This window comes from Macaca mulatta, chromosome 14 (genome assembly GCF_049350105.2).
Source record: "Macaca mulatta isolate MMU2019108-1 chromosome 14, T2T-MMU8v2.0, whole genome shotgun sequence".
In the NCBI taxonomy this organism is placed as follows: Eukaryota; Metazoa; Chordata; class Mammalia; order Primates; family Cercopithecidae; genus Macaca; species Macaca mulatta.
This window is the reverse complement of record NC_133419.1, coordinates 7,516,870-7,543,656: the sequence shown is the minus strand read 5'-3', so window position 1 is coordinate 7,543,656 and position 26,787 is coordinate 7,516,870. Positions and strand designations below refer to the sequence as shown.

The following is a 26,787-nucleotide window of genomic DNA, read 5'->3' as shown; positions in this document are numbered from 1 at the left end:
GAGCTGCCAGCCCACCAAGGGCTGGGTGCTTTGCCTCCTAAGCCTCCTGCTCATGTCTCTGGCTGCGCCCCTGCCCTCAGCTGCCCCGACGCACCCAACACTGTGTGCACCAGGCCAGGTGAGGAGAGCAGGGGGCTGGCGGGGGCCTGACTCGGCGCAAAGTGACCATTTCTACACGGCTTGAGCTCTTGCCCGGGGTGGGGATCCACATTTTCCAGAAATTAAGAATTATCTGGGAGGCCAGGCACAGTGGCTTACACCTGTAATCTCAGCACTTTGGGAGGTCGAGGCGGGCGGAACATCTGAGATCAGGTGTTTGAGACCAGCCTGGCCAACGTGATAAAACCCTGTCTCTACTAAAAATACAAAAATTAGCTAGGCATGGCGGTGGGTGCCTGTATTCCCAGCTACTTGGGAGGCTGAGGCAGGAGAATTGCTTGAACCCAGGAGGCAGAGGTTGCAGTGAGCCAAGATCACGCCACTGCATTCTAGCTTGGGTGACAGAGCGAGACTCCATTTCAAAAAAAAAAAAATTATTATCTGGGGAACTTGTTCAAAACACAGGTTCTGGGGCCTTTACCCAAACCTGTGGGATCAGGATTTCCAGAAGGGAGGCCTGATGATATTTAACACACATTCCAGGTGATTCTCACCCCAGAGGGGCAGGAAGCAGTGTGGGTCTTCCTGGAACAAGGTTAGACAGGAGGTGTGTGAGGAAGAGCTCCGGCCAGGCCACTCGCAGGGACTCCTGCAGTGGGGTGCCCAGGTGCCCGCAGAGTCTGCAAACAGCTGGAGTCTGGCATGCAGCTGCAGCTGGGGAGAGCCACTGACCTCGACCCATCAGTCAGGGGCAAGGCTGAGGTGAGACCATGTGCCGGGCCCTTGGTGGGGAGGTGAACGGCTAGGGGACCCTCCAAGGGCTGGGAGCAAAGGCAGGCAGGGGCTGCAGCTCTCACCTTCACACCTCGGACGCGGAACTCCGCAAGGGCTCTGCTCATCTTGGTGGCGGCTGTGGGGTGGTCTTTGCCGTGGGCGATGACTTTGACCAGCAGGGAGTCATAGTGGGGCGAGATGATGGCTCCTTGGAAGGCGGAAGCATTATCCAGGCGGATGCCCATGCCCTCTCCACTCCGGAACACCTGTGGGAAGGGTGAGGCGTGAGGGCCTGCGCCAGAAACTGCAATCGAAAAGGCCCCACCCATCCCGAGGCTGGCCAGGTGTGCGCCTGGCAGCTGCTGAGAGCTGAGCGTGCAGTGTCCACAGGTGAACCCCAGCTCTGGCTGGTCAGGTTTTGCTCTGTTTCTGCCACCAAACCCAGGAGTGCGCCTCTTCTCTATGTGCCACAGTCACTGCTGCTGGCTCCCTGTGAGGAGCTGGGAGGGGGCAGAGGAGGAAGGGAATGCCTGCCGGGGAGCGGAAGAGGGGCCTGGGCAGGCAGGGGCCGGCCCTGCCTCTATTCCCATGGACCTGCTGCACCTGCCTGAGCAACCTTCTGGCCTTTCAGACTCATCCACGTGTCCATGTGTTTGTTCCACAGCACGGATCGAGGTCTGCTGACCCAGACACTAAAGGGCCTCACCATGGACTCCCAGACAGCAAGGGGACGCGCAAGCCGGCAACAGGGCCCCCGGAGGACAACGTGTGAGGCAAGAGGTGAGGCGGACCAGGGGGTTTGTTTTTGTTTCTAACAGGGTGGTGGGGAAGGCCTCAACATCCACCCACGCTCCCTTCCTTTCCTTTCCTTCCAGAAGGGAGGATGGGAGGAAGGGAGGGAGAGGAGGCAACGAGGAGGAAGTGGGAGAGGAAACGAAGGGAAAGTGCCAGAGGCAGGAGAGCGCCTGCCCAAGGGTCCACACCCAGCAGGGAAGCAATCCAAGGGCGAGGAGAGGGCAGCGGGGCAGCAGGACAGGGCCAGGGCCAGGGCCAGGGCCAGACAGCGACGGGAGGGGCAGCGGAGAGCAGGAGACAGAGGCGCCAACACTCACACACACAGGTGGCTCGAGCCGCCTGAATGACTCCTGCAGAGAAAGGCTCCCCAGAGTTGGGGGACCCGTCAGGCCCAGGTAAGGAAGAAGGGAAGTAGGGGGACCACCCAGAGGGACTCGGGACACCCACTGCCCATTTCCGCTTCTCAGGGGTAGAGGCCTGTGTTCAATAAAAAGGAACTTAATAAAATATTTAAGGGTGAACACTCAGCTGAGAGCAGGAACTGTCGGCTAAAAATATTCTGTGGTGAGGCAGGCTCTGAAGAGCCAGGCCTTGGAAGTGGGGATGGAGGGAGGCAGAGAAGTCAGGGGCTGCCGGACAGTACTCAGCCTGGGGCTGCCCCCGCCTACAGATTCCTCCAGAAACAGAATGCAGGCGGCCAGCTCCCTGCTGAAGCCACAAGCTCTGCTGCTTCCAGAATCCAGAGAGCTCTGGTTCCTACCCCCAGCCTCCCCAGCCTCCCCTGTCTCAGAAGCCCAGAGCCTGGCCCATATTCATCCTTGCTCCCCTCACCGCCCCTACACAAGCCCGGGGGCCTCTGCCCTGGACTCTTGAGCAGAGCTGGAGCTCCATCAGTGTCTTGCCTCCTTTGGGGCTCAGGCCCCTGGATAGGGAGCAAGTCCCCAGCACAGCTGGCAAGGTGCTGGTAGCACGTGCAGGGCTGGGAACAGGCACTGAGTAGGCCACAGGGCTCCTGCCCACAGCTGGACCAGAGGCTGGGGAGATGGGATTCGGAGGTCAATGACTGGGTCCCAGTGCTGAGAGGAGGGAAGGTACAGGGAGCCCTCCTGGAGAAGGCACCAGTCTTGTTGTGCTGAGGAGCCTGCCCCGGGCTGCCTCAGCGCCCCTGACACCAGCTCTCTCCCGCCACCAAGGCCGCCGTCTCACAGCCCCGAATCCGCCTCTTCGCCTCCCTCCTGTGCCGCCATCTCCGACTCCCTCACCCATCCTTGATGGGCCCCTGAGCTCGGCTAAGACTCCATTGGGACCTCTGGGCCCAGTCCTTTGCTGCCCCCACCCCCAGGTCCTGCCTTGCAGGCCCCTCCCTCAGATGGGAGATGGAGCTTGGGCAGCAAGGCGTGGGGCTCCTGTGGGAGCTGGAGGGTCAGGGGCTGGCTTTGTGTCTGGGTCCCTGCGTTTTGCTCCAGCAAGCTGGCCTGCTCCGCGCTCCCGCCCTCATGACTTCCCCCTGGCCTGGATGCCCGGTGGTCTCTTCCCCTGGGAGGCACCGCCCCTCCTCCAGGCACTGCCTGCCTCCGTGTACTCTACGCCCAATTCAGAGCCCACATGCGGGTCCTCCCTAACTGCCGGGCTGTGGCAACTTGGCGCCGCAGCCCCAGGCACCGGGCAGAACCTGTGCACAGGGGAGCTGGCATCTCCCTCTGCTCGAGCGCTGCCCACCTCAATGCGGCCAGTGTCCGGCTGGAAGCTGCGCGCGGGGTCCTCGGTGGTGACCCGGCACTGGATGGCACAGCCGTTGATGCGGATGTTCTCCTGCCGCAGGCCCAGGTCGGGTAGGCTCCTGCCTTCAGCCACGTGGATCTGAGCATGGACCAGGTCTACACTGTGGGGCATGGGGAGGAGCGAGGAGAGGACAGGAGAAGAAGGGGAACATGAGGCGGGGGATGGATGAGGGGCACTGCAGCTAGGGGGGCGTCCACACACAGTGCGACCCCTGCCCATAGCTCTGGGCCAGCCTGAACAACCAGCTCCTCCCAGCCAGTGGCTCCACAGCCCCCTGCCCTGCTCCCACCAGGAGCAGACTAAACTACACTGTGCCTGGCAGCTGGAGAGGGCCCGCTGAAATACCAGGACCACCTGCTCCCGCACCCCTGACTCAAGACGCCGTCCACGCAGCTCCTCCCAGTACTCTGCCTCCTTCTTCCTTAAGGTCTGTTTTCCCTACTCCCCTAAACACCCCTTTGGTAAAGCCTAGATGTGAAGCCTCAGCAGATCTCCAGGTCAGAGGGCCAGGATAGCTCCTTCTTGGGGCCATATGTGCTGTGCTGTGTGGGTGGCTGTGAGGGGGGCAGTGTGCAAGAGAACAGGTGCTGTGAAGGCTGGGCTCCTCGAAACGGCAACCACAGCTGTGAGAGGGCTGCACAGTGGGTGCTGGGTCAGGACCTGTCTTTCTGGGGCCTGTTTTCCCGCTGGGCTTGTGCCCAAAACCCCCTAGAGATGCTTGGAGAGTGCAAGCTTCCCCAGCGCTGCAGGGTTTTCCAAGCTCAGCCTTACTGCTCCTAAGGGCAGTCACAAGTCCAAGTGGAACAGCTGTTTAAAAAAACAAACAAACAAAAAAAACAGACCAGGCACCACGGCTCATGCCTGTAATCCCAGCACTTTGGGAGGCCAAGGTGGGTGGATCACACGAGGCCAGGCCTTCAAGACCTTCCTGGCCAACATGGTGAAACCCTGTCTCTACTAAAAATACAAAAATTAGGCCTGGTGGTGCACGCTGTAATCCCAGCCACTTGGGAGGCTGAGGCAGGAGAATCACTTGAACCCAGGAGGCAGAGGTTGCAGTGAGCTGAGATGGCACCACTGCACTCCAGCCTGGGCAACAGAGAGAAAAAAAAACACTCAAGGTTTTACATGTATTGCCACTGAGGCTTGTGGTGCAGGCGACCTGGAACCTACGCTGGCAGGATTTCCCCGTGGTCCTGCTGCCTGCCGGACCACTTCGCAGCAGAGATAGCTCCCACTCAGTGCCATGGGCCAGGCTGCGCTCCTCCCATGCTTCATCTCCACCACAGTGCGCCGAGAGCCCTGTCATTCCCACCAGAGGAGGAGCTCGAGGGTCAGAGAGGCTGGAGCTCACCCAAGCTCCATGTGGCTCAGGACCTGAGAGCACCTGAGCCCCAATCTGCCTGACACAAAGCCGTGCTCCAGAGCAGACAGACTCCCATTCCTAATAGGATGCTCTAGACAGACCCAAGACCAACGAGTTCACAGCCGCTTGAGGGGGAAAAGTCTCACTGGGCTAAAGTGTTGGCCTTGTCTCTAAGCTTCTAAGGAGAGGGAGGGGCCTCCATGCCCCTGGCAGGCCACAGCAGCCAGTCCAGCAGCATCCGCAGTCTCAGGTGGGGTCGGGACTGGGGGCAGAACTGGGGTCAGAGACGCTCCACAGTGAGATGGGCTGGCCCAAAGCCAGCATCAACAAATTACATGGCTCAAAATAGAGATCTTGAAGGGGCGAGGGCCATCGTGACTGTCATTTAGAAACCAGGCACATTTTTAAAATGTCATCCGCAGTGCCTGCAGGGGGCATGGTAGTGCCACCTCTCTAGAGGGCTGTTCCGAGGGATGCTGCCTATCCTTCAATCAGATAATCCTGTTGAAGGGTTTACCCTCAGAACTCTTCAGAGCTGAAGCCAGACATTCGGGCACACATGATAACTGACACGCTTAATAACCACCAGAGCCAGACACAACCTAATTGCCTAACAATCGAGGACTATGTAAGTTAAGAAATATACGCAAGACGGAATAGTACGCAGCCACTAAAAGTATTCAGAGAGAATTATGGCCTGGGGAAATGCCTTCAACAAATATTAAATTTGAAAAGTAGAATAAAAATTCTATATAAAACATCTCAATTGCATTAAACTATGTCTCTAGTAAAGCAAGTAAACCGGGAAAGCAGCAAACCAAAGACAACCGGAGAGGCCTGGGTTCCAGCGCCAGCTGTGTGAGCCCGAGCAGCTCTCCAAATGTCTCTGAGCCTTGCTTTCCTCCTGACAGATGGGAGCACCTGGGCCTGAGCAATCGGCAGCGTCCTGACAGACAGGAGGGCGGTCAGTCATTTTTATTTGCTCCTTTGTGCTGATCTTTATAATAACCATGTAATGCTTTTAGAATAATGACTTTTAAAACACTAAGTACCTGGATCCCCATTGCTCTCCACCCATGTGGGGAGTGAGTGAGCCCCTGGCTGCCCCCAGGAGCCACTTCGCCTGCACTTTATGCAAAACCTAGAGGCCGCGCGTCCTGCCCCGCCCACCCGCCTGCCCGCACTCACTCGGTGATCTCCTCCGTGACCGTGTGCTCCACCTGCAGGCGGGAATTGACCTCGATGAAGTAGTGCTTGCCATGCCTGTCCACCAGGAACTCCACGGTGCCCGCGTTCTCGTAGCCCACCTGTGGGGGCAGCTGCGTGAGCAGGGGGCGCACAGGCAGGACCTGGGCGAAGTGACTGGACCCAGGACAGGGATTCCATCCCACCCACTGGGTTGGCTCCGTAAAAGAACGGACTGCGGCAAACCCTGCCCCCAAAGATGGCAGGCAGACCCCAGGGCTCGGGCCTGGACACGTCCCCCAAGTAGTCCACTGGGTTCCAGGGTTCCCGGAGCCACAGATGGCTACACCCAGCTCATCTGGGAAGAGACATGGGCAGAAGCCTCCGCCCACCCCAGTCTCGGCACCTTGCCCTGCTGCCTCCAGGGCTTGCCCGCCAAGGCTGTGTCATCCACTCAGACCCGGAGACCCAGGCTTCTCCCAGCACCTGCTTCTGCTTGGAGGTATTTTCAGAAAGTCCCCTTCTAGTCTACTGCGCAGTCACCTCTGGCCACCACCACCCAAAGAAATTCATTTGAGAGGTACCAACAGATAATGACTCTAACTCAAGTTTCAGCCCTAATTCCAGTTTCACTTTTGGCCCCATCAAAACCACAAACCAGATTGAATCACCTCCCTCAAACCTGTTATGGAATGTGAAATAGTATAAGCCAGTGAATAAGACCTGATTCCTGAGGTAAACCAAACCTCAGCTCTAAACGTGACCCTGGTCAATGCCTCGCGTTAGCTGTGGCTGAGGCCTTGCTGCAGAGCGCACATCCCGGCCTTCAGCCTGGGGAGGTGACAGCATCCTCCGCTGCCTATAGGCCGGGCAAGAAGAGTGGGCAGGACCCCGCTGCATGCCTGGCCACAGCAGATGCTCTCCAGGCCAGGCCTAGGGCAGGTTGCTGTGGGAGATAGCTTACCTCAGCCTCCTCCACAGCCCAGGACCCCCCGACCAAAGCTCCCAGAAGAGCAGAGATGGGCAGAGGGTGCACAGCAAGGAAACAGATCATAATACACACGATGTAGGAGACCGAAGCACGTGAGGGAGGACTGCCTTTATAATGGCCCTCAATCTTGACAGAATCCACGGAATCTCATTCTCCTGATGACAGGGACGAGCCGGTGCCACAGAGAAGCCAGCTCTGTGTAGCAGCAGGGCTGAGGAGGCGGCTGGGGCTCCTTCCCTCCCTCTTCTCAGCCATCCTGGACTCTAAGCTTGGCCTCTGGGCCAGGTGCCTCAAATGCACATGGAAAGGATGCCATGGACACATTTCTGGCCCCTGAGAGAGTCCTTCACCCTCTTCTCCCCTTCCCCCACCAACGCCCCACTGAGAGGCCTGCCGGCCTGTGAGCACAGGCTCCTGTCCCCACGGGAAGCCCACCCTTCACCTGCTTAGCGAGTTTCACAGAGTCGCTGGTGAGCCGAGTCCGAAGCTGCGGGTCCAGGTGGGCGGCGGGGGCAATCTCGACCACCTTCTGGTGCCGCCGCTGGATGGAGCAATCTCGCTCGTACAGGTGCAGGATGTTCCCATACTGGTCCCCTGGGGAGGGAGGTAAACTGGGCTCAGCTTTTCCTGGAATCTACACGCCTCCTAAATGCCCCTACCAACCCCACATAACCACTGTGGCCAGTCAGTGCTGGCTGCCAGCAGTACAGAGGCTGCCAGGAGAGACACCAGCACCACCAAGGCTGCAAGGACCAGCTGCCAGCTCGGCCCCTAGAGCCCACTTTCCAGAGTCCTCTGTCCTCAAGGCCAGCCGCTGTGACCCCACCAGGACTGGACCTCTCAGCTCCTGCCTCCAGCTGCCCCAGGCGGGGCGTCAGGACCACTCACCCAAGATCTGCACCTCGATGTGGCGCGGTTTCTCGATGAACTTCTCCACGAACAGCGCCCCGTTCCCAAAGGCGGCCAGAGCCTCTGAGTAGGCCCGGGTGTAATTCTCCTCCAGCTCCTGTGAGGGCGGGCGGGAGCCAGGCAGACATGGGACCCCACGGCACTACCTCTCCCCTGCCACGAACCCCACCCACTTTCCAGATCCCTGAGTGGTCCACCCCTGCCCCCACAGCAGGCTGCCCTGCCCTGCTCCCAGCCCTGGGCATCTTCACTCACCTCATAGCTGTGCACGACCCTCATGCCACGGCCTCCACCCCCATAGGCCGCCTTAAAGATAATGGGGAAGCCGTAGGTGTTGGAGAACTCGTGGGCCTCATGCAGGGACGTGATGGGGGCGTCTGTGCCAGGGACGACAGGGACACCTGTTGGGGGAGAGGTGTGGGGGAATCTCTGTAACGGGCAGGAATCCCTGCCACCTCTCCCTGCTGGACCCTCTCCAGGAGCTGCGTGGCCACCCCTTGCTTGCCCATTATATTCACCCGCAGCGATGGCGATGGCCCGGGCCTCCACCTTGTCTCCCATCTTGCGGACCACTTCTGGGCTCGGCCCAATAAACCGGACCCCTGCATCCTGGCAGGCCTGGGCGAAGTCCGCTCGCTCAGAGAGGAACCCGTAGCCAGGGTGCACTGCATCCACGTTGTTCTCCTGCGGGTGGGAGTCAGGGAGAGGACGGTACCCTTCAGTCCCTTCCAAGGCCTCAGCCAGCCTCTTCCCCTGCCTCACCTGCTGAGCTCCATCCATTTACCCACCCATGCCCAGAGACGCTGAGCACACCAGCCTCAAGAGACCCCCGCGGCAACTAAGACTCGCTGGTCCCTGCTGTCCAGGCCCAGCCAGGCCGCTGGGCTCACCTTGGCCACCTTGATGATGTCTGGGATGTGCAGGTAGGCCTGCACGGGGGCCAGGCCGCGGCCGATGAGATAGGCTTCATCTGCTTTCTGCCGGTGCATCTGGCCCGTGTCCTGCTCAGAATAGATGGCTACGGTGCGGATGCCCAGCTCCGTGCAGGCCCGGAACACACGGATGGCAATCTCACCTAGAGGGCAAAGAAATGAGAAGTTAGATTCCTAGGTCCTAGGAGAAGCAGAAAGGGGATTGGGGAGCCAGGGCCTGGAGCAGAGTGGGAGAGGAACGCCAAGGCTGGGGCCAGCCACGAGGCTCCTCTCACCGGCCCCACTGGTGCTCACCTCTGTTGGCCACCATGACTTTCTTGATGGGCTTATACTCCAGGCGCCGGACATTTGGAGAGGCAGCGGGGGCGGTGGAGGTTCGGCGGATTCCCAGGAGCCTCAGGCCCCCATGGACTGTTCGGAACTTCAGCATCTGGGGAGCGAAGTCAGAGCCCAGGTTAGTGCAGCCTCAGCACTGAGGTTCCCCAGAATGAGTGAGGGCCCTCCCCAACCCCACAGTGACCCCACAGAAAGGCCAGCACCATCTACCTCCTGGATGCCTGGCCAAGCCCAACATTTCCTGGCTCTAGAGAAGGGAGCAAATCCAAACCGAAATGGAGCCCCCGGCTCACCCTGATGTTCTAACTGTGACCTTCTTGTTGTAGAGACAGGGTCTCCCTATGTTGCCTAGGCTGCTGGCAAATGATCCTCCCGCCCCAGCCTCCTGAGGCAGTGTTTTTGTCCATTCTGCGAATGGACATTTGGGAGCTCATTGAGGTCAATGGTGAAAAAGCAAGTATCCCAGGATAAAAACTAGAAGGAAGCTATCTGAGACACAGCTTTGTGATGTGTGCATTCATCTCGCAGAATTAAGCCTCTCTTTTCATTCAGCAGTTTGGAAACACTGTTTTTGTAGAATCTGCAAAGGGATATTTGGGAGTGCATTGTAGTTAAAACTACAGGTGTGAGCCACCGTGCCCAGCATAAAATGCACTATAACTTTTTTTTTTTTTTTTTTTTTTTTTGAGAAGGAGTCTTGCTGTGTCACCCAGGCTGGAGTGCAATGGCCAGATCTCGGCTCACTGCAAGCTCCGCCTCCCGGGTTCACGCCATTCTCCTGCCTCAGCCTCCCGAGTAGCTGGGACTACAGGCGCCCGCCACCTCGCCCGGCTAGTTTTTTTTTTTTTTGTATTTTTTATTAGAGACGGGGTTTCACCGTGTTAGCCAGGATGGTCTCGATCTCCTGACCTCGTGATCCGCCCGTCTCGGCCTCCCAAAGTGCTGGGATTACAGGCTTGAGCCACCGCGCCCGGCCCAAATGCACTATAACTTTTAAAAGTATCAGGTCGGCCCATCCTGGCTAACACAGTGAAACCCCATCTCTACTAAAACAAAACAAAAGAAAACAAAAAAAAAAACCAAATTAGCCAGTCATGGTGGCTGGCGCCTGTAGTCCCAGCTACTCGGGAGGCTGAGGCAGAAGAATGGTGTGAACCAAGGAGGCAGAGCTTGCAGTGAGGTGAGATTGCACCACTGCACTCCAGCCTGGGTGACAGAGCGAGACTCCGTCTCAAAAAGAAAAAAGTATCAGGTCGGGTGTGGTGGCTCACGCCTGTAATCCCAGCACTTTGGGAGGCCGAAGTGGGAGGAGCACCTGAAGTCAGGAGTTCAAGACTAGCCTGGCCAACATGGTGAAACCCTGTCTCTACTAAAAATACAAAAATTAGCCAGGCATGGTGGCACATGCCTGTAATTCTAGCTACTCGGGAGGCTGAGGCACGAGAATCGCTTGAACCTAGAAGACAGAGGTTGCAATGAGCTGAGATTGCACCACTGCCCTCCAGCCTGGGTGACATCAAGACTCTTTCTCAAACAAAAAAAAGTATAATACTTCAGGTTGGGCACGGTGGCTCACACCTGTAAACCCAGCACTTTGGGAAGCCAAGGCAGGTTTGTTTGAGCTTAAGAGTTTGAAACCCATCTGGGCAACATGGCGAACCCTGTCTCTACAGAAAATACAAAATTTAGCCAGGCGTGGTGGCACACGCCTGTAATCCCAGCTACTTGGGAGGGTGAGGCAGGAGAATCACTTGACCCTGGGAGTTGGAGGTTGCAGTGAGCCAAGATTGCACCACTGTACCAGTCTGGGTGACAGAGCAAGACTCCATCTTAAAAAAAAAAAAAAAATATATATATATATATATATATACACACACATATTTACATCAACTGATGACAACTTATATCCCTGAATGCAGAGAGGCTTCAGAGGTTGGCCAGTGCTTCATTTGTAAAATGAAGGAAACCAAGGTGCAGTGGAGACTAAAAAGACAGCTGCCCAGCGCAGAGCCCAAGCCAAACCAGATGCAGTCTTTTCACCCCTACATTTGGGCCTCATCAACCATCTGATTCATTTCTTTTCTTTTCACCCCTGCATCTGGGCCTCATCAACCATCTGATTCATTTCTTTTCTTTTCACCCCTGCATCTGGGCCTCATCTAACCATCTGATTCATTTCTTTTTTTTGAGACAGAGTCTCGCTCTTGTTGCCCAGGCTGGAGTGCAATGGCATGATCTCCACTCACTGCAACCTCCGCCTCCCGGGTTCAGGCAATTCTCCTGCCTCAGCCTCCCAACTAGCTGGGATTAGAGGCGTGCACCACCATGCCCAGCTAATTTTGCTTTTGTTTTGTTTCTTTTCTTTTCTCTTTTTTTTTTCTTGAGACAGAGTCTTGCTGTGCCAACAGGTTGGAGTACAATGGCGTGATCTTGGCTCACTGCAACCTCCGCCTCCTGGGTTAAAGTGATTCTCCTGCCTCAGCCTCCCGAGTAGCTGGAATTACAGGCACCTGCCACCACACCCAGCTAATTTTTGTATTTTTAGTAGAGATGGGGTTTCACCATGTTGGCCAGGCTGGTCTCGAACTCCTGACCTCAGGTGATCCATCTGCCGTGGCCTCCCAAAGTGCTGGGATACAGGTGTGAGCCACCACGCCTGGCTGTATTTTTAATAAAGATGGGGTTTCACCATGTTGGCCAGGCTGGTCTTGAACTCCTGACCTCAAGTGGTCCACCTGCCTCAGCCTCACAAAGTGCTAGGATTACAGGCGTGAGCCACCACACCCAGCCCATCTGATTCATTTCTTAGAAAAAGTTTAAAACACTTAGCCATTTTGTTTTAAATAAGGAACACAAAAACGTACTCAAGAAATGAAACAAATATTGCAAAAACCGGCCAGATGCGGTGGCTCACGCCTGTAATCCCAGCACTTTGGGAGGCCGAGACGGGCGGATCACGAGGTCACAAGATCAAGACCATCCTAGCTAACATGGTGAAACCCCGTCTCTACTAAAAAAAGACAAACAACTAGCTGGGCAAGGTGGCGGGCGCCTATAGTCCCAGCTACTGGGGAGGCTGAGGCAGAAGAATGGCGTGAACCCGGGAGGCGGAGCTTGCTGTGAGCTGAGATCTGGCCACTGCACTCCAGCCTGGGCGACAGAGCGAGACTCCGTCTCAAAAAAAAAAAAAAAAAATAAATAAATAAATAAATAAATAAATTAGCTAGGCGTGGTGGCGGGTGCCTCTAGTCCCAGCTACTTGGGAGACTTAGGCAGGAGAATGGTGTGAACCTGGGAGGCGGAGCTTGCAGTGAGCCGAGATCAGGTCACTGCACTCCAGCCTGGGCGACAGAGTGAGACTCCGTCTCAAAAAAAAAAAAACCTTGCAAAAACCTTAGTGCCATATTATAGCGAACAACATGCAAAAAGGGAAATAAAGACAGAAGAAAAAAAAGAGAAGAAATAAGGAAGTAAGTAGAAGAAAAAGAAGAGGAGGAGGAGGAAAGACCCACAGCCAGGGGAGAGAAACAGAAAACCCCAATGGGGACAGACCCTATGCCAGGCACAGTCTAGGCCTCAGGAGTCGAGAATACAACAGTGAAGGGTTCTGCTCATGGAATATAAATGGCAGTGAAAGGAGCAAAGCAAAGAAAAACAAGACACAAATAAGAACATTTCAGATCACAAGAGCCTGGAAGATAAGAAACAGGTGACATTTCGCGAATTATCTGGGGCGGGTGCAGGGGTTTGGGGGCTGGATATTAGAAAAGGCCTCTCGGAGGCGGGGACACAGAAGCTGGGACCTGGATGGGGAGAAGAAGTTGGCCATGCACAGATCCGCAGAGAAAGCTCCAGGAAGAAGGGATAGCGACTGCGAAGTTCTCAGGAAGAACAGGCTTGGTGCTGTCCCGAGAGAGGGAAGTGTGAGCCCGTGGCCTGAGGTGGGGCTGCAGCCATGGACAGGGCCCAATGGTCAAGGCCTCCTTTGAGTCACAGACAGGACAGGAGGGACGTGATCAATGCACAGTGGAAAGGCTCTCTCTGGACTGGCGAGCAGCGGGGGCTGGCAGATGACACGTGTCTGGGGCAATTCGGAGCCTGAGCAGAGAGACACGGAGCCTCTGACAGGGGGAAGCCATGGGCGGGGCTGGGGAAATGTCTGGGGTATGACAGACAAGATTTGTCGAGAGACCCACCATAGAAAGCAAGGTAGAGGAAGAAATCCTGCCCTGCATGGGTGCATGGAGATGACTTTTCCGGCTATAAGAAGGGCAAGACAGAACAGGCGGGGCTGGGAGTGAGGCAAGCTCACAGAGGGGGAAGAGCAGGGCCAAGATCCTGGGCGGTATCACAGGCGCGGTGGTGTCTGAAGCCAGGGAGCGAACAACCTGGGAGAAGTGGGTCAGGCCTGTGCCTTCGGGCCCACTGGAGTTGAGAGTCTGGTCGAAGAGCCAAGAAGGAACCCAGGGGGGATGCCTGGAGGAGAGGGACGCACAGGTCGCTGGGCAGAAGCAAGCAGCTCCAGGAGGATGGGGTACGAGCTGGGCGGAGCATGACTCCCAGAGGCAGGGTAAGATGGGGGCTGGGAAGGGGCCACTGCGGTGACCAGGAGGCACCCAGGTCACACCCGGTTATGGTGAACGTGGGTAGAGTAACCTTGCTGGGCTCTGGGCTCCTCTTTCTAAAATATACCGTGTCCTTATTAATTGCACAGTGGAGAAACCTGGCGGACACCACGGTGGTCGAGAGATGAAGGTTAACCTCACTAGCACCGAAGAGACACCACGCACCTCCTGATGGGGCTCCTGCCACCGTGCACAGCCCGAATTTAATCACGAGAAAGCAAGGGGCAAACTCAAATTCAGGGAAATTCCACAGAATAACTGGCTTGGACTCTTCAAACATGTCAAAGGTCGTGAGAGACAAAGACACAAGAACGGTTTCAGATGAAAGGAGACCACAGCAACAATGGTGAGAGCCACACACAATCCTGGATTGGATCTGGGTTTCTGTTGCTAAAAGGACATCAGGGGACAACAATACAATAAGGTCTGCAAGTGAAAGAGGATTGTGTTGATGTCAATTTCCTGATCTTGATCACTGGACTGTGGTTATGTTAGAGAACATCCTCATTCTTAGGGAAAAACACTGAGGAACTCAAGGGTCCAGGAGCACCACGCCTGCAATTTACACCCACTCACGTGGTTCAGGGAAAAAACGAGAACAATGAAGCAAATGCTAGTATTGGGGGAACTGGGGTCAGGGGTATGAGAATTCTTTTGTCTTACTCTTGCAAATTTACTGGAAGTCTGAAATCATTTCAAATTGACAAGTGAAAAAAACCAAACCCACCGCTAATACTGCTGGAGGAGATAACCTTAGGGAGTGCATGGCCCAGCACCTGCTGCTCAAGAGGTGCTGGAAGCACCAGTGAGGAACTCAGGTGTGGAGACACACCCTGCTCAGAGCAGGATGGACGACAGACGTTATCACCCTGCTATCTCCCAAAGGCAGATCTACAATCCTCTAAGCCCTGCTCCAGGTGGGTTATCAGATGCCGCCCACGAGGAGGACAGGTCTTTCCCAGCTGGGAGCAGGCGGCACTGGCATCAGAGAGCAGGCGTGGGGTGTAAATCTCACCCTCCTCCTGGGCACCAAATGTGTACTCTGCTCAGCGCTGGGAAAGGCCGTGTCAAAAGAGCTCAAGTTACCACACAGGGCAAAGGCAGGAAGAGGCGAGGGGAGCCTTTGGGACAAGCACAGCAACAAAACAGCAAACACAAGTGGCTCCTGAACCCATGAGAAAGCAAGAGATTCAGAATACAGCAATGAGGTGCCACTCCCTCTACAAAGCCTGGGAAATTTGAAATGCAGTGCTGAGCGCTGGGAAGGCCTTCAGGAGGCGGCCCACAGGCACTGCCGAGCATCAGGGCAGCTTCTCTGGGAAGCTCTTTGCAAAACTTATCAACATCCTTTAAGACATTTATGCCCAGCCAGGCAAAGTGGCTCACGCCTATAATCCCAGCACTTTGTAGGGCTGAGACAGGCAGATCATTTGATGTCAGAAGTTCAAAACCACCCCGGCCAACATGCTGAAACCCTGTCTCTACTAAAAGTACAAAAATTAGCCTGGCATGGTAGTGGGCACCTGTAGTCCCAGCTACTTGGGAGGCTGAGGCAGGAGAGTTGCCTAAGCGTGGGAGGCGGAGGTTGCAGTGAGCCGAGATCATGCCATTGCATTCCAGCCTGGGTGACAGAGCGAGACTCCATCTCAAAAAAAAAAAAAAAAAAAAAAAAAAAAGCCGGGCGCGGTAGCTCACGCCTGTAATGCCAACACTTTGGGAGACTAAGGGGTGGATCACGAGGTCAGGAGATCAAGACCATTCTGGCTAACACGGTGAAACCCCATCTCTACTAAAAAATACAAAAAAGTTAGCCGGCTGTGGTGGTGGGTGCCTGTAGTCCCAGCTACTCAGGAGGCTGAGGCAGGAGAATGGCGTGAACCCGGGAGGTGAAGCTTGCAGTGAGCCACGACTGTGCCACTGCACTCCAGCCTGGGTGACAGAGCAAGACTCCATCTCAAAAAAAAAAAAAAAAAAAAAGATATTTATGCCCCTGGGCCCAGTCATTACTATTCCAGAAATCCAACCCCAGGAAATATTCCAAAATGGCAACGAAGATATACACAGAAAGATGTTCAAAACAGCATTATTTACAACAGCAAATCATGAGAAGCGATTTAAAGATTTCACACCCTGGCTCCCACAGACATTATGTAACCATTAACAATAACGTGTTTGCACAGGTTTTGATGACATGGGAAATGCCTGTGATGTAATGTGAAGCCAAGAAGATTTAATGGTAAACAACATGATCTCACGAAGTTTTTTTAAAGCAATGGCAACAACTGTAGGACTGTTCGCATGCCACCCTCCTCACTCCCACGTGTTATGGGATTGCTGTAGAGTTGTGTTTTCCTCCTTCTTTATGCTTTTCTATATTTCCATATGGAAAATTTCCATATTTTCTCCATTGGGGATGCATTATTTATAATTAGAAAAAAAAAAGAAATATACAGAAGGGACAGGAAGAGCTCCGCAGGAAAAGGCAAAGGGAGCTCCCGCTACACCAACTCTTCGGGTGGGAGGACTTGGCAATGTGTCTCCCGGGAGCCTAGCACCCTCTCCCTCCTCACCTGCTGGCCTGCCTATAGGTGAGCAGCCTCACAGCTGGCAGCAGCCCACTGGCACTGAGATTCTCAAACCTCCAGGGCAGTTTCAAGCTTTTTCTGGGGGGCCCCAGTTCTTTGCTCCCACCTGGGTGGGTTTACCCTGCAACCACAGGGGCACTCACCCATGGTTTGTGGATAAACAGGTCATTTTTATTGCTCTCCTCCCCTCTCCCCACCACACTCGCTCCCCACTGCCTTTTCCAGGCAAAGAAAGAGATTTCCTCAGAAGATATGCCAAAGGCCGGTCACCTCCAGAGCCTCTGGAAGGCTGCACCCTGCCTCACAGCGTGGCCACCAAGTGTCTCTTGAGCTCAGGCAGGAAAATGATGGAGTGCTGACACATCACCGGCCGCCTCGGCGGCCCCTCTCACGCACATTCTTGCATTGGATCCTCATTTTTTCGTGGTGGGTAAAGGATTCCTTAGCAGTCCCACTCCACCAAGAGCCGGAGGCTGTGGGCAGTGGGGGACACAGAAATGCCTCTGTGAGTCCTTGTGTCCCTCAGAGGGAAGCAAAAGCAGGCCTAGACTTGAGGCCAAGAGGACTGTCCCCGGGTACGGGAGCTCTTCGGGTGGCAGCGTGCCAGGCAGATGTTTATGGAAGGGAAAAGGTCAGGGCTCTCTGGCTGAAGTCAGAGCAGGGAAAAGTGGAGCAGAGAGCAGCCTCCTGTGGGGCACAGCCCAGGGCAGGCCCGCAGTCCACTGGCTGGGGGCTCCCCCGCTCCATGGTCTGGGCACCTCTGAGGCCGCAGCTTTCATATCCGTAAAACGGGGTTCAGCCGCCCCACCCTAAGCAGGTCATCCTGGGTGTCGACTGAGACAGTGCAGCCGAACGAAGCGCCATGCCTGGGTGATAAACTTCAGCTGCTGTCACTATCTTCCCAACTCCCTCCCCTCCCAGATGAACGGAGGGCCAGGGAGGAAGCGCCCGGCCCCACACAGCTGGAAGGCCCACACACTCGCGCCCTCCCACTCGCACCACGACGCAGCTCCATGCTGACCTCCCCACAGGCACCTGTGCCAGGCCGTCCTGGTCTGAAGGCAGCACGGGGAGCCCACCCACCAAGCCAGGCTGACCACACACCCAATGCTTAGCAGAGTTCACTGAATAGGGGAGCCAGCGGGTGCGATGCCCACACACACTCGGAGCAAACACACAGGCCCGAGGACACCGCATGCTTTTGCCAGTGCAGAAACCTGCCCCCAACATTCCTCTGCAAAGGAAGACCCACCCCAGACAAAAGTAGTTAGGAGTGTCAGGTATTGCAGAGATGGGGGCACCTGTCCCAGAGCACTCACCCTGCACCGGCCTTCAGTGCGCAGAGGAGGGTGTCTGAGGAGCTACGGCCAGCTGCTCTTCTGCCTGAGGCCACTGGCCCAGAATACAAAGTTTCTCAACATGAGGCTGCTTGAGGCCTGGGCTGCTATCAGGGGAAGGGGCACCAGTGAGCCTAGCGGCAGTGAACCTGAGGTCTAGAGGCTGGCATGGGCCACCGGCTGCAGGGAGGCGAGAGGTCGGGTCATGCAGAGAGGAGCTGATCCACAGCCCACAGCCTGCTCCCTCGGTCCCCCAGAGACCCGGCAAGATGATGAGGGAGGAGGTCTGAGGCAGGAGGCAGCCGGAGAGGGGAGGGCAGGTTTCTGTGGTGGACTTGGGATGTGCTGCCGAGTGAGGCGACAGACATGGAAATGGTGGCCAGCAGGCAGCGTGGGGCCGGGAAAGGCTGTCAGGAGCTGCTTGTGAATGACGGAGGGTGAGGGCTGCTCTGCTCCTCAGAACCTAGGCATGGCCCTGGAGCTGAGCTCACCGCTGTGGTCACACAAGACCCCTGCCACCAACCTGTCTCTCCCTGACCCTCACACAATGCCAGGTACGGATGGGGCCCCACAGACACGGATGTCTGTTGATGAACTGAACCACCACTGCATTCCCAGGGTGCCTGCACCCTTCCTAGAACTTGGTTAACCCAGTTTTTCCAAATGGCACTGCCTTCCCAGCTCTGAAACCCAGGCCTTTCCAGAATCAGCAATGGCTGGGAGAAACTGCACTGTAAGATGGGCATGGCCACCTCACACTGTCCTCTCTCCGGGAAGCAGGGTCTTCAAGATTGTGGTGGAATAAGCTGACTCTGGGTGTGCTGAGTTTGAGGGGTCTGGGATGGTTCAAAGGGAGGAGCTGGGTGGGCAGACTCCCCCTGCTCCCCAATACCAGACCATTCCCCAAAGCTGAAGGGAGCAGGGGCCTCTGCACAGCACTTGGGGTATAGAGGAAGGAACCCCTGCAGTTGGAGATACCTATGGAGACTCAAGGAAGTGGCAGCAGAGGGTGGGAGACGACCTTCCTGAGAGCCCCCAGAAGCCTTGCCTCTGCCATTAATGACACTCCCGGTCCTCAGGCTGTACGAAACCAAGCCCAGACACTCTGGAGTATGCCAACCTCTCACCTCACCAGCCTGCAGCCCTTCTGGCTGGCACTATTCCAGGCACTTCCTGCCATCTTCACAGCAGGGCACAGAATAGGTGATGGCCAGGCACAGGGAGCAGGGAGCAGCAACGGCTGGAGCCAGGCTCCCTCTGCGGTCCCATGCTGTGCCCTGCTTTTGGGTATTTGGTTGGTGGATGGCAATCAAGAAGTCCTCAAGGTTGTCAAGTTTGGCAGAGAAGCTTCCCTGGAAATGCAGAGGGCTTTACTAACAACCCACAGAGCCATTTCCTGCTCCCTAGAGCTGAGCCGCAACTCTTCAAGGGAGGCTGCTAGAGCCCCAGGTGTGAGGGGCATTCTGGGATGCTGCCAGGGCCAGCAACCAGCTCAGGTTACAGTTACACGCCTCAGGGGATGCCACTGTCTTGCTTGCTGCTGGTGATACACACAAGCAAAGCTCTCCCTTTCTGACCTCAGAAACGGGGAAACAGTAGTGAGTGAGTGAGAGCAAACCAACCACCATCACCCAAAGATCCTTCACCCTGCTTTCCTCTCCCGAGAGCTGACAGCCCAGGGACCCATTTGCTATTTTCTGCAAATGCCAGCTGACAGATCCCTTTTCTTGGCCTCGGGTTGTGCATAAGAGACCAGGAAAGAAGACAGCTTTGACTGTCACTTGGGACGTGTAAATAACTCCTTGCAAGCAAGAATGAGCCACAGTGAAGCCAGTAGTGTGTGGGGCACCTGCTTCCTCCCCTGCTGCCTCTCGGGTGACTCCACAGCTTCCATTTCCCTCCCAGCTTCAGCTTCAGATCAATAACTCAGCATTCCTCTTCCAGAAGGGGGTCAGGAAGGCACCTACGACAACCTGCAGGCTGAGGCAGGGCAAGGGCCTGGCTGTCACCTGCCCCGCTCCTGATAAGAGCTGCCGCTTCCACAGCACACAACACGTACACACCGAGCTCTACCTGCGTGCCCGGCTGGTGCCAGCGGAGGGGGGCACAGTGGTGGGCAGTGACCCCAGCAGAGCCTTGCTCCTTGCCAGGCATGAGCCACTGTGGCTCTTCACGCAGACTCACTCAGTAACCCTCACAGCCCCTGATCACCTCCCTGTACAGGTAAGGAACCAGGTGCAGTGGGATTAAGTGACACACCCAGGCCACCAGCAGAGCTGGCCTGGAGCCTGCTTCGTATGACCCCTCCAGAGCAGGAGCTCGGACCACAGAGTGGGCTTACGGACTCTTCACCCAACTAAAGGAGTAAGCCACAGCGTTCATCAAGAATACAGTGTGACAGGCACTTGGAAACCAAAATACCAAAACCAAAAACCCCACTTCTGATAAAACTGTCTGTCACTGGCCTGGCCTTCAGCGGGGCCACCAGTGGCACTCAGAGTTTCCCACCGAGAGCCGACGAACAATGCCGGCAGTCACATGTCCCAGATAAGCCAAAGCAGTTTCAATTTGTCTAATAAATCATCAAAATGTCCCTGAAATCCCACTACTTCAGACCTGAACTACATCTCCCAGGATGCCTCTTGCAACCAGAAGGAGCACAGAATCCTGCTGTCAGGCTGTCATCGCCCAAGTTTTGCTCCAGACAATGTGGCCCCAGTGCTGAGCAGCCTTGCTGGGGACCAGGGCAGGGCACCACCTAACAGCTGCTGCAGCTGAGGCCCCGCATCGCTTCATCCTACATATTCCTGTCCTCACAGCGTCTCCCGCAGCCTCAGAGGGCAGCAGTAGGCGAGAGGCCGCAGAGGAAGGGAAAGGCCAGGCCCTGCTTCAGGGGCGGGTGGCCGGCAAGTTGGTTCTGAAAGCCCAACAGAGCGCCTGGGTCCCTCAGCAAATCCTCAGAGGTGTGCTGGAGAGCAGCGGAGAGGAGAGAAGAAAGGAGTGTGGTTCAGAAAGAGGACCCAGGAACCTCCAAACCAACAAAGCTCCACACATCTACTTCCTATGGGCCCAGCTGCCCCCAGCACCAGCACCCGCACCAGGCTGTGCCCCCACCCCCAGCCGGGCTCTGCAGCTGCCAGCGAAAGCAGGTCAGAACCAGAAAGAACGAGCTCTTGGCAGAGCACTCGGGGCTGCGGCGGTGGCAGCTCTGACGGATGGGGCCGCTCTCCCCAGGCGGCTCTGCTCTAAATGTGTCCGATGGGGCCCAGGGCTGGCAGCCAAGAGGGACAGATGAAAGGACAACTCCACCTGGCTCTCAGGGCTGCCACAGCCGATATCAAAGCACCCAAGAGAGGACAGACTAAGGCTGCGATTTCTGGGCAGGGGGCGGAAGGGAGGACGCTGGAAACAATGCATGTGACAGACACAGAGGACAGGAGAGACACAACACCAAAGACAGAAACACACAGCACGGGCACTCGCTGAGGCTCAGCTGGCCGGGCTCTGGGCCCCCAGGAGCACCGGCTGCTCCGAGTGGCACTGCCGCGATGAACAGCTGTGAACAGCGCCAGCAGGGCTCCTCATCGCCCTGGCAACCCTCTATTCAAAGGAGCAGCTGAGGGGGAAAGGGTGGCACCGAGGCGACTGGCGCCATGGTCTCGGGACTTGTGGACTGGGGGACAAAGGGGGCCTCAGAGAAAGCAGAGTGAGGGGGTCCCGAGGGCCTGCCGAGGGCCTGCGGTGAGGTGGCTGCTCCATTCCAGCCTCATTGGAAAGCAGTGAGAATTTCAGGGCCAACACTGCCCCCTGGCGCACGAGGAGCCAGCTTCCCGCCGACCCCGCAGCACGGGGCGTGGGCAGAGCTCACATGGGAAGGTCACTTGTCCCCATTCCTCCACATCCTGTACGAGTAGCCTCAGGAATGCCTTCCCCATATTCCCCGGGCAGCCACCTCCCTCAGCTCGGTCCTTGTCCGTGCCCCACCCATTGTCCTGCTCAGGGGGGCTCTCCATGAGGTCTCCATGATGTCTGTGTCCTCAGCAAAGAGCATTTAATGTTATAAAGATTTGTTGACCCATCTTGTCTCCCTCAATAGACACTGTGAGGGCCCTGGGCACAGGATCCCTGGTCTCTTTTGTCCCCACATCTCCCTAGCACTCTGCACAGTGCCTAAGACCAGAATTAAATAAAAGTTTGCGGGAATGGATCAGTGAACAAATACTTCAGGTTACGATGAGGTTGCAGTGTGGCATGAGGCTGCTAAGATTCACCATGAGGTGTGGTGGCTCATGCCTATAATCTCAGCATTCTGAGAGGCCAAGGCGGGGGTATCACTTGAGTCCAGGAGTTGAAGACCAGCTTGGGCAATATATTGAGATCCTGTCTCTGCAAACTATTTAAAAAAAAATTTTTTTTTTAATTAGCTGGGTGTGGCCTGGCACGTGGCTCACGCTTGTAATCCCAGCACTTTGGGAGGCCGAGACGGGCGGATCACGAGGTCAGGAGATCAAGACCATCCTGGCTAACCCGGTGAAACTCCGTCTCTACTAAAAAAAATACAAAAGAACCCAGAAAGTTGAGGATGCAGTGAGCCATGATGGTGCCAGTGCACTCCAGCCTGTGCAACAGAGCAAGACCCTGTCTCAAAAAATAATTAATTAGTTTTAAAAAATATTTACCTAGAAATATTACGGAGCATTTAGACAAAGATTAGTAAGGCTTGGCCCCTCCTGGGAACAGTACACACATGCTAGTGGGACACACAAGTGTCCATACATATCGATTAGAGCCCAGAGTGCTGTTGACAGGACAGAGAGAAGGTCCGAAGGACAAGGTCAGCAAAAAGCACCTCCCAGACCGCTGCAGAGCACGTCTGTGCCCCCCACAGCTATATGAGGAAACCTTGATCATGGACTTCCAGCTTCCATAACTGTGATAAATGAATGTCTGTTGTTTAAAAGCCACCCAGCCTGTGGTATTTTGTCACTGCAGCCCAAAAGCACTCAAGACGCAGCCTGGGAATGGGAACCAGGGAAGCTGAGTTTCAGGGCTGAGAGGGGTGACAGAGGCTAGGGGCACCAAAGACTCAATTCTAAACAGGACTGGACAATCTTTGCAGGGAGGAAGATGCCAGGACCCAGCAGACACTTGCAGGTGGCCCAGGACGTTTCCTGACCCTCTTCAGGCCACCTCACCCCGCTGGAGAGCTACACAGGACCTGCTCCCCACTCAATCCCCCTCGTTCCAAGATGACAGGACACGAATGCTGGCCAGATTAGAGAGGGCCTCCTGGAGGCCTCGGGGACTTCGGGACCTGTCAAGCTCAGGACAAGCGGGTGTCAAGCTCAGGACAAGCTCAGGACAAGCGGGTGTCCTGAGCGGCTGGCCTTAGAGGTCGAATTGTGTCCCCCACCAAAAAAGATACATTGAAGTCCTAACGCTTAGCACCTAAGTCAGAATGTGACCTTATTTGGACCAGGCGCAGTGGCTCACGCCTGTAATCCCAGCACTTTGGGAGGCCGAGGTGGGCTGATCACCTGAGGTCAGGAGTTCAAGACTAGCCTGGCCAACATGGTGAAACCCATCTCTACCAAAAATTACAAAAAATTAACCAGGTGTAGTGGTGGGTGCCTATAATCCCAGCGACTTGGGAAGCTGAGGCAGGAGAATTGCTTGAACCCGGGAGGCAGAGATTGCAGTGAGCCAAAATAGCGCCATTGCATTCCAGCCTGGGCAACAGTGAGTCTCTGTCCAAAAAAAAAAAAAAAGTGACGTGACCTTATTTGGAAATAGGGTTCTTTACCAGGGTAATCAAGTGAAAATAAAGTCATTAGGGTGGCCTTAATCCAATATGCTTGGTGTCCTTATAAAAAGGGGGAAATTTGGACACAGACACACACAGAAGGAAAATGTGAAGACACAGGAGATGATGGCCACGTGACTGGAGTGAGGCATCTACAAGCCAGGGAAGGCCAAGGACTGCCGACAAACACCAGAAGCTGGCAGTGGCCAGGCAGGACCCTGCCATCCGAGAGAGCACAGCCCTGCTCACACCTTGATTTGGGGCTCTTGGCCTCCAGATATGAGACAACAAGTGTCCGTTGTTTTCACCCAGCTTTTGGCACTCTGTGATGGCAGCTGTAGGAATCTAATACCCTAATGCCAGGGGCTGGAGAAGTGCAATGATGGTAAAAAACACCCCCTTCTCTCATCCACTCATCCTGATGCAGGCCACGGCACTGGTTTTCAGAGCATGTCGCTATTTGGGACTGTGATCAGCTGGCTGGGGCAGGCTGACTGAGAGGCAGCAGAGATGAGAAGTGAAAGGTGATAAGGCGAACCATGCCTGTGTGGAGAGCCGGGCAGTTAGCAGGACAGCCTGAAGGAAAGACTCCAGAGGGAAAAGAGGGGAGGGAGGGCGGCAGGTGGAGGAGGGGAGGAGGTCCAGGTGCTGGGGCGGCTGGAGCAAAGGCAGATAAGGCAGGAAGCAAACAGCCTGGTGTGTCCCGCTGAGGCAGGGAGTGCATGCAGGGAGAGGAGCCCAAGGGCGGCGCCCGAGACTCAGTCCAGAGCTAGTGAGCCCCACCAGCAGCTTGGGCGGTGTCCTCAATGTTGGGATGCTATGGAAATACCAGGCAGCAGGGAGACGGATTTGCAACTGAGGGGACCACTCTGGCAGCTCTGGGGAAGCTGGATTTGAGAAGACGAGAAGTAGAAGACGTTCTACTAGACGCTAGGAAGACGTTCTGATGTGGGCAAGAGACAATGAGGACCTGAACCAGGGTGGTGGGAGTAGGAAGGAAGAGGGGACTGTGACAGGAAATACTTAGGAGGTGGCATCAACAGCACCCATTAGACAGGAGGCAGAGAGGCAGCAAGGAAGGGTGACCCTGGGTTTTAAGGTGAACGATGGCAACACTGAATTAAAGAATGTGAAGCCAGTGTGGGTAGAAACAGTGACTCAGCTTTGAACCTGAAGCGTATCCGGCTGGAAAGGACAGACAGCTAGACAGTGAGTCTCCTGTGTAAAGAGTTCTGAGCTGCAGAAACCTGGGAGTCATCCCAGCCCGCTCCCGAGACGAAGGCAGGAAGGCACGCTGCTAAGATGTGTTGGTGCCACAGTGCACACCCCTGGCTTCAGAACCTAGGGTCCCACCTTTGACCACTGTGCCACAGCGCCTTTCCCAAGATGCAAAGCTCCAGCCCCAGCCATCAGGGCTGGCCCAGGTAGCAATGTCACATGGCTCTCGGGGAATGAGTGGCAGGTCCTCTCGGCTCCACAGAGTGCTTACTGGGCTCTTTTCCAGGCAGCGAACTGGAAGCTTCCTTTCCAGGAAACCAGAAGTCCTGCAGCTACTGGCATGCAGTGGGCTCCCCAGGGAGCCCGGTCTCATCTCCCAGCGAGAGGATCAGGAGCCACCAAGCTCCACCCCAACCCAGACTTGCCAATGGGTGTTGGTGTCTCATTTTTCAATGTGAACGGTCAGTGAACCACCACCAGATATTTGAGGAAATGACCAAAAAATTCACCAAAACAAATCCGGATTTTTTTAAAAACAGGAACGCTGAGGAGAAAAGTAATATAGAGAATAGATACTCAGAAAAACTATAATTAATCTCCTCAGAGAAACAAGAAAAGCCATTGCATCCATTAAGTAAGAGGCGGCAGCTATTTTGAAAAGGCAACAAGAAAGAGCTCTAGGAATTAAAAATAGAGTTGCAAAATTTTTAAACATAATAAATAGAAGAATTAGAAGACAGTTTGGGACATTACCCAGAAAGACTAACATATGGAAAATAGGAGAAAAGATAAGAAAATAAGAGACTCAGTCCAGCGAGTCCAGCATCCAGCTGCCTGGGACTCCGGAAGGGGAGATGAGAGAGCCAGGGGCGGGGGATCCTGCTGGAAAGTCTCCTGGGACTGAAGGATGCGCATCCACGTGGAGGTCTCGGAGCGCCTGGAGTGATGCCAGAAGTCCCGGCCCGAAAAAAAGGTCAGAGGGGTCTCACAACCTTCTTGTATTAGTTCCCTGTGGCTACGGTAACGAATTACCACAAACCTGGTGGCTTAAGACAACAGAAACATATCCTCTTTCAGTTTGGGAGGCCAGAAATCCACCATCAGTTTCACGAGCTAAACCCAAGTGGGGGCAGGGCTGCATCCCTCCGAGGGCCTCGGAGGAATCCCTCCTGAGCCTTTTCCGGCCTCTGTGGCTGCGGGGCTCCTTTGCTTGTGGCCACATCACTCCCCTCTCTGGCTCTATCTCCATATCACCTTCTCCTCAGCATAGGTCTCTGTCCTCTAAGGACACTTGTGATGGCATTCAGGGCCCACCTGGGTGATCCGGGGTCACCTCCCCAGGTCAGAATCCTTCATCACATCTGCAAAAGCCCTTTGTCCTTCTAAGGTAACAACTAGGATTAGGACCTGGGTACCTCTGGGGGCCATCTCCAGCCTACCACACTTCTGAAGACCAAGGGTCACACACAACTGTCTTCAGCAGTGGCATGGAGCCAGAAGCTTCTGGAGTAACGTCCTCCAATTTTGGAGGGAAAACGCTTCCCAAGTTGCAGTCCTCTATCCAGTTAGACTACTAATCCAGTGGGGGTGAAATACCACTCTTTTGAGACATGCCAGGCCTTGGGAGCTGTGCCACCTACGTGCCTGTTTGCCCAAGAAGCTCAGGGATGGGCACTAACAAAACAAAGGAGTAAATAAACCAAGAACAAGGAACGCAAGGGATCCAGGCACCTGGGCAGCCAGCACAGAGGAGGCAAACGGAACTCCCAGGGTGACGGGGAGGGAGGCCCAGGTCGCTTGCTGTCCGCAGGCGTGGAGACCCCCCAGGCACCTGGGCAGCAGCTCCTGGGGATGTGGCCTTAAATAAACAAACAAAAAGGCAGATTACCCGGTGTTTCTGAAAGAATGAAGAGGAGATGGCAATGTACAACTTGTCTAGGGATGAACATCAACTCCAGGAAAATGAAAAGTTAATGCTACCATAGTAGACACTCTGTATTTTCAGATGTGAATATTAACTTAATGCTAACAATGTAAAATCTTGGCCGGG

At 55.4% G+C, this 26,787-nt stretch overlaps 1 protein-coding gene, 1 long non-coding RNA gene and 1 other non-coding gene across 37 annotated transcripts in view; 1 reads left to right on the top strand and 2 right to left on the bottom strand.

Moving 5' to 3' along the window:
• The window catches only part of PC (pyruvate carboxylase), a 111,681-nt gene that overhangs the window by 16,025 nt on the left and 68,869 nt on the right, over positions 1 to 26,787 (bottom strand). For 29 of the 34 annotated variants that reach the window (XR_013403249.1, XR_013403247.1, XR_013403248.1 and 26 more), the window contains 9 exon segments: positions 9,128 to 9,263; positions 8,792 to 8,976; positions 8,420 to 8,585; positions 8,157 to 8,302; positions 7,881 to 7,998; positions 7,435 to 7,586; positions 6,005 to 6,123; positions 3,388 to 3,550; positions 957 to 1,139 (listed from right to left, as the gene is read on the bottom strand). Coding sequence is in view for 25 of the 34 variants with exons in the window: in XM_077960818.1 (XP_077816944.1) it covers positions 957 to 1,139; positions 3,388 to 3,550; positions 6,005 to 6,123; positions 7,435 to 7,586; positions 7,881 to 7,998; positions 8,157 to 8,302; positions 8,420 to 8,585; positions 8,792 to 8,976; positions 9,128 to 9,263 (1,368 nt within the window). In the remaining 9 variants the exon portion in view is untranslated. 34 annotated transcript variants of the gene reach the window in all.
• On the top strand, positions 1,242 to 14,020 carry LOC144334112 (uncharacterized). Of its 2 annotated transcripts, none has more exons than XR_013403544.1 (3): positions 1,242 to 1,365; positions 1,538 to 1,653; positions 13,884 to 14,020. It is a non-coding gene; the product is annotated as an uncharacterized LOC144334112 (long non-coding RNA). The 2 variants fall into 2 exon arrangements; XR_013403543.1 differs by lacking the exon at positions 13,884 to 14,020 and adding an exon at positions 3,743 to 3,845.
• Positions 20,987 to 21,046, bottom strand: MIR3577 (microRNA mir-3577). The gene has a single exon (NR_128338.1). It is a non-coding gene; the product is annotated as a microRNA mir-3577 (primary transcript).